The sequence below is a fragment of the Eurytemora carolleeae genome, unplaced genomic scaffold (genome assembly GCF_000591075.1).
Source record: "Eurytemora carolleeae unplaced genomic scaffold, Eaff_2.0 scaffold1332, whole genome shotgun sequence".
NCBI lineage: Eukaryota > Metazoa > Arthropoda > Copepoda > Calanoida > Temoridae > Eurytemora > Eurytemora carolleeae.
In genome coordinates, this window is record NW_019397218.1 from 68,895 (window position 1) to 80,894 (window position 12,000).

The 12,000-nt window shown below is 35.1% G+C and overlaps 1 protein-coding gene across 4 annotated transcripts; it reads left to right on the forward strand.

Annotated features, from left to right (window-relative positions):
* On the forward strand, nt 1–11,041 carry LOC111712816 (adhesive plaque matrix protein). Of its 4 annotated transcripts, none has more exons than XM_023487545.1 (7): nt 1–85; nt 3,155–3,218; nt 6,479–6,516; nt 6,994–7,134; nt 7,596–7,626; nt 8,126–8,315; nt 8,758–11,041. In XM_023487545.1, exons 1-7 carry the CDS (start codon nt 36–38, stop codon nt 10,071–10,073), a joined length of 1,830 nt encoding a protein of 609 aa, XP_023343313.1. In that variant the 5' UTR covers nt 1–35; the 3' UTR covers nt 10,074–11,041. The 4 variants fall into 4 exon arrangements, with proteins under 4 accessions (XP_023343313.1, XP_023343315.1, XP_023343316.1 ...); XM_023487547.1 differs by lacking the exon at nt 1–85 and adding an exon at nt 183–220; XM_023487548.1 differs by lacking the exon at nt 1–85 and adding an exon at nt 235–257.
* The last annotated feature ends 959 nt before the right edge of the window (nt 11,042–12,000 follow it).

The window sequence follows — 12,000 nt, forward strand, 5'->3', positions numbered from 1 at the left end:
GTTCAGTGGTACAGGACGGAACCTGGAGAGAGGAGATGAAATTATGCGTTCTCCTTACCCTAGCTCTAGCTATACCCTTAGCCAGGTATACTTACCCTAGCTCTAGCTATACCCTTAGCCAGATATACTTACCCTAGCTCTAGCTATAATACTTACCCTAGCTCTAGCTATACCCTTAGCCAGGTATACTTACCCTAGCTCTAGCTATACCCTTAGCCAGGTATACTAACCCTAGCTCTAGCTATACCCTTAGCCAGGTATACTTTCCCTAGCTCTATACCCTTTGCCAGGTATACTTAACCTAGCTCTATGCCCTTAGCCAGGTATACTTATCCTAGCTTGTGCTATACCCTTAGCCAGGTATACTTACCCTAACTCTATACCCTTAGCCAGGTATACTTACTCTAGCTCTAGCTATAACCTTAGCCAGGTATACCTACCCTAGCTCTATACCCTTAGCCAGGTATACTTACCCTAGCTCTATACACTCAACCAGGTATACTTACTCTAGCTCTAGCTATAACCTTAGCCAGGTATACTTACCCTTGCTCTTGCTATACCCTTAGCCAGGTATACTTACCCTAGCTCTATACCCTTAGCTAGATATTCTTACCCTAGCTCTATACACTCAACCAGGTATACTTACCCTAGCTCTATACACTCAACCAGGTATTCTTACCCTAGCTCTAGCTATACCTTTAGCTAGATATACTTACCCTAGCTCTATACACTCAACCAGGTATACTTACTCTAGCTCTAGCTATACCCTTAGCCAGGTATAGAAGGCCCTCTAAAATTATCTGACAACATTGTTGGCCTTTTTAACTACCTAATTGCTTAAACCTATCATAAAAATGGATTAATAACAAATTCAGACATAAAAATGGATTAATAACAAATTCAGACATAAAAATCATTTCAAAAGTAAAATGATTCTGAAGTAAAGGGGTGATTTTTAAAAACATTTTTTGTAGTAATTTCAGATTCACAAATAAATACTTTAGTATTTTGCCAAGGTAAATTGTACCAACTGTTTTTTAAGAGAAAATAAAAAAGACACATTTTTTGTGGTTTGGGCAAGGTTTGTACGAAGCTACCCATAGCTTTCTTTTCGTTTTTGTTTAATGCTAATTTAATTTTCAGATTGCTCTAGCTTTAAAAGTAATGATTTCAGACCTAAAGTTTTATTAAAAAAAGAAACCTTTGATTAACAGCTTATGATTAAAAAACAATATTTTCGAAGATCTTTGAAATTTTGCATACTTTATGAAAGAATGAAAATGAAACGTGAAAAATCGAATATTTAAAAATCCGCGAAATCGATTTTCAACTTACACTCAAAGAAGTGGTTGTTACCAAAAAAAGGCCTAAAAGGTAAACATTTACATAATACAAACGTAAATATAAAGCTTTCTAATGACACCTTGATTGTAAAAGTTAATCGAAAATTGTTCCTTCAGTACAGCTAATACCCAAGTTTTTTGGGGACACCCTGTATTTTATCTTGTGTTATTGTCTCAATTCCAGAATTTACACCATAATTCGTTCTTTGTAGTATATCAAGCGAAATGGGAAAGTATTAATTAGGATTTAAGAATAAATAGGATTTAAATCGTAAAAACGTTATATATCCGCAAGGTATTATCTTAAGGGAGTCCACTGTAAATTGAGACTTTAGAAAAACGCTATATATCACTTAATTTTACAGTTACGGTCTTGAATTTGAAAACACACATTAATAAACATATTAAGATTAGATTTCACTTTCTTGAGATTCCTGAAAAACATCGTTGTCTGTTGCTTTTAGTAGCTTTGTGTCTCACACTTTAAACAGTCTCTGGCAGAAAATTTCCCTTTTGGAAATGACAAGCAATACCAAAAGCTCCTCTGGGTGATTGGATTTGGACTTTTGACAAAGGAATTGAGTTTTTGCCACAAACTCAAATATTCGTATCCCTATATCTTTGCAACCCAATGTCGTAGACCTTAGATATTTCAAACTATTAATTCTGTTAGATCAAATAATCTAAGTTTGAAATATCAAAGGCTGCAGAGATATAGAAATTAGAAAATTTGAGGTTGTGGCAAAAACTCAATTTCTTTCATGTGAATCACAAGTTCCAAAGGAAGTCTCTGGGCATGTATAGAAACTTTTTGACATTAATGCCCTCAAGCTTCAGGGGAAAATTGGAATCATTATTCTTGAACAATTGCAAATAATCCAAAATTGGGAAAAAAGTTTGTTAGTAAAGTCATTGTTCCAGATTTAACCCTGTCAGCTTTACCCACGGTAAGCTTGGGACATGATTTTTGCTTCCTGACTTTGACATCATCCTTTTGAAGGCCTTTATGAACATATGACTTTTTCCTTTTTTCTCTAAACCTTCTTCATACCTCACACGTGTTTGTTGGATGGTTGTTTTTGAACCCATAGTGAGGAAGTGTCCAAATGTGAATCTCTTACCACCATGATAGTTTTTGATGTAGAACCTGTCAAAAAGCATATTCATCCACTCCTCTTTTATGCCCTACAAATTCTTTGTGGTGAAATATTCTTCAAAAAAAACAATTTGCTCTCAGGACATGTCACACAGGTGACTGATCTTAACAGGTTTTTCATTTCCATATTAATGGATTTGCTCTTTTATAAGCTGTTTAAAAAGTTTCATTTTATAGTGGACAAGTTTTATCTAAAAAAGAAAATATGTAGACAATTAATTTTGATTTTGAAAACCTGGATAAAATTTTAACCTTACATTTAAAGGGGGCCATGCATGCCTAATTCACAACGGTATCCAAACTCTCACAAGTTCCTCTACTGTTTCGTTAAAAGAAATACGGAAATAACAATTGAAAATAAACAATTTTTTGAAGAAAACTTTTTTTAATAAACAAGTCAATCTAAATCCGGCAAAGCTTGAATTGTAAAGGCACCGTTTGATTTTAACATGCCAATCTTTAAATGGCGGAGTAAAAAACTAAATCTACGACGGAAATAGATTCAGAAATTATGATTGTTAAAACCTAGAAATACATGCATAATGGTAAACACTGTGAATTAAGATTGGCGACACAATTTAAAAAAGAAGATAAATTAAATTAAATGAAATGCATTAAATTAAATTAAAACTTTGATTATCTTATGTGTTTATAGTGGAACAGGGCATAGCGAGGAGGAAGCTCAACAGAGATCAGCTGATGTTTCTGCCGGTAGACCGGTAGGTCGTCTTTATTTCATATCCGTTGATGTAGCTGCCGGTAAACCAGTAGGTCGTCTTTATTTGATATCAGTTGATGTACAGAGCGTCCCATATCATATTAGATTATGTCCAATCTTTAACACCTAAATACGCACATTATACTCAAAAAATCTAGCATTTTCTGCAATAAAAATTTCTATTAGCTTTATTAAATTTTTCAAAATGATTCATTATTTTTAAATTTTCTGATTTGTCCCCCAAATCGTAATTTAGACCCATTGACGCGGTCTAATTTGATGTGGGAAACCCTGTAGCTGCTGGTAAACCGGTAGGTCATCTTTATTTAATATCAGCTGATGTAGCTGCTGTTGAACCAGTAGGTAGTCTTTATTTAATATCAGCTGATGTAGCTGCCGGTAAACCAGTAGGTCGTCTTTTTTAATATCAGCTGATGTAGCTGCTGGTAAACCAGTAGGTCATCTTCATTTAATATCAGCTGATGTAGCTGCTGGTGAACCAGTAGGTCGTCTTTATTTAATATCAGCTGATGTACCTGCTGGTAAACTGGTAGGTCATCTTTATTTAATATCAGCTGATGTAGCTTCTGGTAAACCGGTAGGTCATCTTTATCTAATATCCCCTGATGTAGCTGATGGTAAACCAGTAGGTCGTCTTTATTTAATAACCGCTGATGTAGCTGCTGGTGAACCGGTAGGTCATCTTTATTTAATATCCGCTGATGTAGCTGCTGGTAAACCGGTAGGTCATCTTTATTTAATATCAGCTGATGTAGCTGCTGGTAAACCAGTAGGTCGTCTTTATTTAATATCAGCTGGTGTAGCTGCTGGTAAACCAGTAGGTCATCTTTATTTAATATCAGCTGATGTAGTGCTGGTAAACCGGTAGGTCATCTTTATTTAATATCAGCTGATGTAGCTGCTGGTGAACCAGTAGGTCGCCTTTATTTGATATAAACTGATGTAGCTGCTGGTAAACCGGTAGGTCATCTTTATTTAATATCAGCTGATGTAGCTGCTGGTAAACCGGTTGGTCGTCTTTATTTAATATCAGCTGATTTAGCTGCTGGTGAACCAGTAGATCATCTTTGTTTAATATCAGCTGATGCAGCTGCTGGTAAACGGGTAGGTCGTCTTTATTTAATACCAGCTGATGTAGCTGCTGGTAAACCAGTAGGTCATCTTTGTTTAATATCAGCTGACGTAGCTGCTGGTAAACCAGAAGGTCGTCTTTATTTAATACCAGCTGATGTAGCTGCTGGTGAACCAGTAGGAAATCTTTGTTTAATATCAGCTGATGTAGCTGCTGGTAAACCAGTAGGTCGTCTTTATTTAATATCAGCTGATGTAGCTGCTGGTAAACCAGTAGGTCGTCTTTATTTAATATCAGCTGATGTAGCTGCTGGTAAACCGGTAGGTTGTATTTATTCAATTCAAATCAAGGCTATCATAAAGTTGAAGGGATTGTTGACAAATAATAAAATAGTTTTTGGCTAAACCAGAATTGAATTCTTTATTGTTCAATCTTATTTTTAACTCATGTGCTTGTAATGAAAAATGTTTTTAACGTTTCTTCACTTGAATTGACAAAATAATATAAAGTTTAATTTATGATTTTAGTTTTTAAAAATAATATTGTTTTGTAATATCGAGTTTAAACCTTTAATCTCTTTAAAAATGTTGAACTTATTTCTATTTTATGATGCACAGGGTTCCCAACAAAGGATGAGACTTCAGAGACGATTGTACAGAAATTATTCTTATATCTATGATCCCCTTGCCACTGTAAACATGCTTCTTTTCTAACCTGTTAAAAGATTATATTCCAGGCAGAGGACTAAATTTAATCTCGGAATCGTCAAATTTAAAGATTGTCAGCAGGTCGTCTTCACAGTCTCATTTGTGGTTAACCCTAAAGTAAACCCTACAAAGTTGAATCCCATACTCTTTTTTAACTCTATCCCTGCGCGCTGGGGTACTTGTAAAACCAGCAAAAAATATTTACAAATTTTCAAAAGTTGTATTTTTTTGCATATTTGAAAGGGAAAAAATGCCAAAAAAATGATAAAATATACTTTTTTGAAAAGGCCTTGACCATGCCATTTTAAATATGCAAAATTATATGCAAAATTTTAAATAACCTAATGTGTAATTAAGAAAAGCTAAAAATGTGCAAATTTCTTTGACGGGTTGTATGCAAATAATTTGCTAAGCTTTCTTTGCAAAACTGTGCAATCCGTTTCCTTTTTTCATAGGCTTTTCTAAAAACTAAAAATTATCAAAATCTGACAACTCAAAGTGGTTGAAAACAAAGATTTAGTTTGTTACAGGAAAAAGTAGTCATTCAGGCAGTGTGTTTGAGGACTCAGGCAGTTTTTCCACTGATATATTTTTTTCATATTAAAATGGCTATGTACTCTTTAAACAAGAATTTCTTGAACTCCAAGTTGTATAGAATTGAAAGGTCCTATTGACAGTTGGAATTTGAGTTTTGCCATAAACACATGTCAAGATTGGGTGGTTCATCCTGTAGATCCGATATATATCACGGGGCATAAAGGTTATCAGGGCTTACACCTTGACAAGACCCTCCTTACCTTAATTCCGGGGGGTCACTCATTCAATTACAATCAAATACATATTCTCAACCTTTATATACAGGAATTTCATTCAAAGAATAAAACTGTAAAGACGACATGAAACTAAATAGATTATCAAGTACAATTGTCAAGTATAGCAAGGAAAACGAAATTTTCTCCCATTAGCTGACATGCTTTCCGAGATTAAATAAAAAAGTGTGACAACAGAAACTGAAGAACACATAAAATTGCACTTGTTTTACTGTAAGATAAGCACTTTATTCTAAAATTATCACTGTTATTGACAATTTAGTCGGACACAAAAACTCAGTTGACACTTGTGACGTCAGAATACCGCTGTACTGGGAGTGTACACATTCTACGTTGCCATCTATTGCATACTAGAATCTATTTGCATGAAACTTTATAAATATGAAAATTGCAAGGCTAAATAAAGTTTCTTTTGCCTTTAATAAAGTTTTGGTGGACTTTTTAACGATTAAACAAAAAAAAAACAAGTTTACAGTTGCACGGAATCATGCATATTAAGAAACAGGGAGTAAGATAGCACTTAATTATGTAGATCTCCTTTAATTTTTTCCTTCAGAATTCTAAAGATTCTCAATCGTTTAATCCGTCCTAGATAATTAGTAAATTGATATTCTTATCATGTTATTTTCAGACACAGAAACCTCATGTTGACCCCCCAGCTCCTCCCAGGTACAACACATTTAATATCCGCTGATGTAGCTGCTGGTAAACCGGTAGGTCATCTTTATTTAATATCAGCTGATGTAGCTGCCGGTAAACCAGTAGGTCGTCTTTTTTAATATCAGCTGATGTAGCTGCTGGTTAGCTCTATACACTCAACCAGGTATACTTACTCTAGCTCTAGCTATACCCTTAGCCAGGTATAGAAGGCCCTCTAAAATTATCTGACAACATTGTAAAACAAAAATACTAAAAAGAAGATAAAATAACATTATAACACGCACCTCTGTCTCTTAAGTAAAATTAAATTCAACCTAAAGTCTGACCGCGTCAACCTTGTTGCACCGGCTAGTCCTATTCAGTGTCTGCTTTATTTACCCAATGTCTGGACAATACAGTACAAACTGGGACCGGAAAGGTTGACCCAGCTTGGAAATTCATATCTACTACGGTTGCCCGTGATAAGTTCATTATTTTTTTTCTCAGTGCTCCTGAACCTAAACCCGCAGAAAGGTCTGACCCCCCTCCCCCCTCAGACATGAAACATGCCCCTCCTCCTCCATCAGACATGAAACATGCCCCTCCTCCTCCTCATGACATGAAACCTGCTCCTCCTCATGAAGAGAGGTAAGATTATCTTCAGAACTTTTTTTCATGATTTTCAAATTACTTTAATATTCATCAAAAATTAATATATATCATTGTAATTTTAAGAGTGTTAAAAGATTGACATGTCTTATTCATTATGGTACCCTTAAACTTTCTTCCTGAGTAACAATAATGCAAATATTTAGTTTTTTATTTCAATCAATTGTTCCGTCTGCAAGTGATTTTCTAGAAAAACCCAAATAGCCAAAATGCTGAAGTGAACAAAATACACGCACTGTACGTGACGTACATAGAAAACCAAAATATTGTAAACATAAAAATTTATTAATGTCAGGATTTATTCTATGTAGATATTTTATAAATAGGGAGGAAAACACATTTTTGTAATTTTAATACATTGTGGAAAGATCAAAGAATATCCAGATTATCGATAAATATAACATTTTTGAAATATCTAATTTTAAATTATTTTCTCATAGATCGGAAATGCATGAACCCCACTCTTCAGGGGTAAGAACTTATATTTTTAAATACTTTTAAATGCAATAAAAAATATTTTGAGCATTTTCACCTATTTTCATGATTCAATGTTATAATTAAGGTTCAGAATTCAGTATTAAGAAATAAAATTTGGGTTAATTTGATAAAGTGACTTTTTAATCGATTTATATAGTATTTCAGTTTTTTAAAAATATCTTTACTTGATTTAATCTAATTTAAATTTCAATATCTTTGATTTAAATGTCTTCTAATCTAAATTATAAATCAAGACATTCATATATATATGATGCCAATAGCCGGCCAAACGGCTGGACAGATTGGGCCGAAATTTTATTGACACTCAGGGGTGGCCGCCGGCCGGGCACTTCAGCTAGTTTGTGAATAAATATGGATACACATCGCCAAAGTATTTTTAAGTTTATATTGAGATGCTGCATGTTTTCAAGCATAAACACATATTTTTTAAAAAGTTTTGAAATATCCCCTCACATATTTTTTGCTATTCTAGGAGTCTATGCCTGAAGGTGAGGGTGGGTATGGATATGAAAAGAAGGAGGAGTACCCACCTCCTGGGTACAAAGAGGAGTACAAGAAGCCCGAGTACAAGAAGGAGTACAAGAAACCTGAGTACAAAGAAACAACTACTACAACAGAGTACACAACAGAGGAGTTGATTTACACTGAACCGTACACAACAGGGAATTGCATAAAACAAATTTACTTTTCAGAAAATTTCCTTATTCAAATCAATTAAATTAATTAAATGATGTTCATATTAATCTGACTAGAAAGGGGATGATTGAATGGTTCGCTGTTCTCCTTTCTACAGTTTTAATTTTTTTATCTTTGAGAAATTTATAAGAATTTTTAAGAATGATCTTTAGGGAAAAACTGTCAATGTTAAATTCTACCCATTTTAGAGTTGTCATAAACAATGGCCTTAAAATTAATTTTTGATAGTTTTTTCTATTCTTCTTTAGTAGAACCTTGAATTACATAGGGCGGTAACCTCTCCTTTTAATAAATATCTGAAATGGTATCTGCCACCCTTATAAAATCTAAGCAATTCAATGCATACTATTTACATCAAATGCATTGAAATTCAAACTATTCAAACTTTTTATTTTTATTCAATTTTAGAATATTACTACACTACTGTAGCCTGGTATAAGCCCAAGAGGTATGATAAACCCCCTCCACCACCCAATGCTGCTCCTGCCCCTATGCCCAAACCTCTGAAACCGTATGAAAACAAACCCTACTACCCTACTCCTTATTACACCTCTGAGGGTACAACTGTCCCCTATGTACCCCCTAAGTTTGAACCTATCCCTCCTGTGACCCCCCTGCCCTATTATAAGAAGTATGATGTCAAGTATCCCATCAACTACAATATACCCTACAGACCAACTCAGAGAACATATACCAAACCAAATGTTCCATATGTGCATACATTCCCAACATATACAACTACAACAACCACAACCACAACTACAACATATACAACAACCACAACTACCACAACAACCACCACTACCTACACAACAACTACAACTACAGTGACGTATACCACAACAACCACAACAACAACCACAACAACATACACAACAACTACCACAACAACTACCACAACAACCACAACAATCCCACCATGGTACAAACCCAAAAGATACCATAAACCCAAGAAGCACGAGAATGCTGCCCCTGCTCCCATGCCAAAGGAGATTAAACCCTACTATAAGAAGATCTACACAACAACATCAACCACCACCCCCTACACCACATACCCCTACAAGGAGGAGAAATATGAAACTGAGGGTCCTGTAGAGTCAATGCCTAAGTACTATGCTAAGAACTATGAAGCAAAGCATCCCTCTGCTATCCCCTACAGAGAAACTACTAAGGTTACAGAGGGACCAAACCAGAAATATTATCACAAATTCCCCAAATACACAACAACTTACTATACAACTTATGAAGAACCCAAATACGAAGAACCAAAATATGAGGAACCAAAATACGAAGAACCAAAATACGAGGAACCAAAAAAGGAAGCTCCAAAATATGAAGAGCCAAAAAAAGAAGCTCCCAAATACGACCAACCAAAATATGAAGAGCCAAAGACAGAAGCTCCAAAATATGAAGCTCTAAAATATGAAGAGCCAAAAACAGAAGCGCCTAAATACGAAGAACCAAAATACGAGGAGCCAAAAACAGAGGCTCCAAAATACGTAGAACCAAAATATGAAGAGCCAAAAAAAGAAGCTCCCAAATACGACCAACCAAAATATGAAGAGCCAAAGACAGAAGCTCCAAAATACGAAGAACCAAAATTTGAGGAACCAAAATACGATGAACCAAAATATGAGGAACCAAAATACGAGGAACCAAAACATGAAGAACCTAAATACGAAGAACCAAAATACGAAGTAGCTGAAAAGAAGTATAAAAAGTAATACCTAGGACCTTGGACCTGGAACCTTGGAACTTAGACATTAAATCTCGGACCTTAAACCATGGACATTGAACATTAGGCCTTGGCCCTTGGAATTTAAACCTTGGAACTTGAACCTTGGAACTTGAACCTTGGAACATGAACCTAGGAACTTGAACCTTGGGACTTGAACCTTGGAACTTGAACCTGGGAACTGGAACCTTGGAACTCGAATCTTGGAACTTTAACCTTGTAACTTGTAACTTGGAATTTGAACCTTGGTTCCTTGGAACTTGAACCTTGGAACTTGAACCTTAGAACTTGAACCTTGGAACTTGAATCTTGGAACTTTAACCTTGTAACTTGTAACTTGGAATTTAAACCTTGGTTCCTTGGAACTTGAACCTTGGAACTTTAACCTTGGAACATGATCCTTGGAACTTGAACCTTGGAACTTGAACCTTGGAACTTTAACCTTGTAACTTGTAACTTGGAATTTGAACCTTGTAACTTGTAACTTGAACCTTGGAACTTAAACCTAGAAACTTGAACCTTGGAGCCCGAACCTTGGAACTTGATCCTTGGAACCTGAACCTTGGAACTTAAAACTTGGAACTTAAACCTTGGGACTTGAATCTTGGAGCTTAAACCTTGGAACTTGAACCTTGGAACTTGAATCTTGGTACTTGGTCCTTGGTCCTTGGAACTTAAACCTTGGATTTTGAACCTTGGAATTTAAATTGTATAACTTTGAACTTGGAATCCTCAACTTAGGACCATTATCCTTGATCCAAAAATCAAAACCCATGGGCCTGAGGGACCTGTGAACCAGGTACCAGAGACCTGTAAACAGGGACCAGGGACCAAGGATCTCTGGACTAGGTTGAATAAAATCCGATCTTTCATAGAAGACCTGACAATCTGCTATATTGACCTTGTAACTTGTATTAAGTATGTGTATGGAGCTGAAATATATATTTGTAACTTTTATTGACTTTTAGTTAATCTTGATTTTTTTTATTTTATTTTTTGTTGACCAAAATGAATGTATGGGTTGGACATGGAGAGTTATAAGAACAACAGTGTGGAAGGGAGGAGGGAGGAGAAATAACGAAATGTTAATAAAAGATAATTGATATTAAATAAATAAGAATGTACAAGACGAAGGGGTTTACATATTGAATCGATTCGGTTGGGTGGGTGGGGATGTGTGTGTGGGGGGTATCCCAATCAGAACAGTAATATATCATACCATTATGAAGAAATCAGTACGTTAGCCCATCTATACATATCTATCCGGGGTGTAACTGTTTTCTGTTGACTAAAGGGACTGAAAGCATAATTTCAAGTGACCCTCCCTGCAAAGATAAAATATGCCAATGCTTGATTCACAACGGTACCCATAAAACCTTTGTTTGATCAAGTATGAGTAGGATATACATGTTTTTAACATGGAAAACTGGTTCTTTTCAATTATAGTTTCTCCACAAAAGTGACCTGTGCATTTCTACGGCAGGAAAAGATTTAGGAATTCTCAGATTTTTAACTTTTCAAACCTAGAAAGCGAAAATTTCTTCCACATTATTGATCAGAGAAATGTTTGAAAGGTACCGTTGTGAATCGGGTATTGTCATTGTTGTATCAAGGGTCACTTGAAATTACGCTTACTGTCCCTTTTAGAAAGGTTGAACACAACAATGTAAAATCTTACAGTTCTTTTAGATAGGTTGAACACAATATTATAAAATCTTACAGTTCTTTTAGATAGGTTGAACACAAAGTTATAAAATCTTCTAAAAGCTGAAATGTTTAAACTTAACTTAACTTAAAGGGACTGTGAAGGAAAAATTAAAGGGGGTTTAATCCTTTACCCCTTTTTATTTTTCCTTTACAGTCCCTTTAAATGATAAAACTGACTGAACGGGTTCATACATTTTTAAATGTATTTC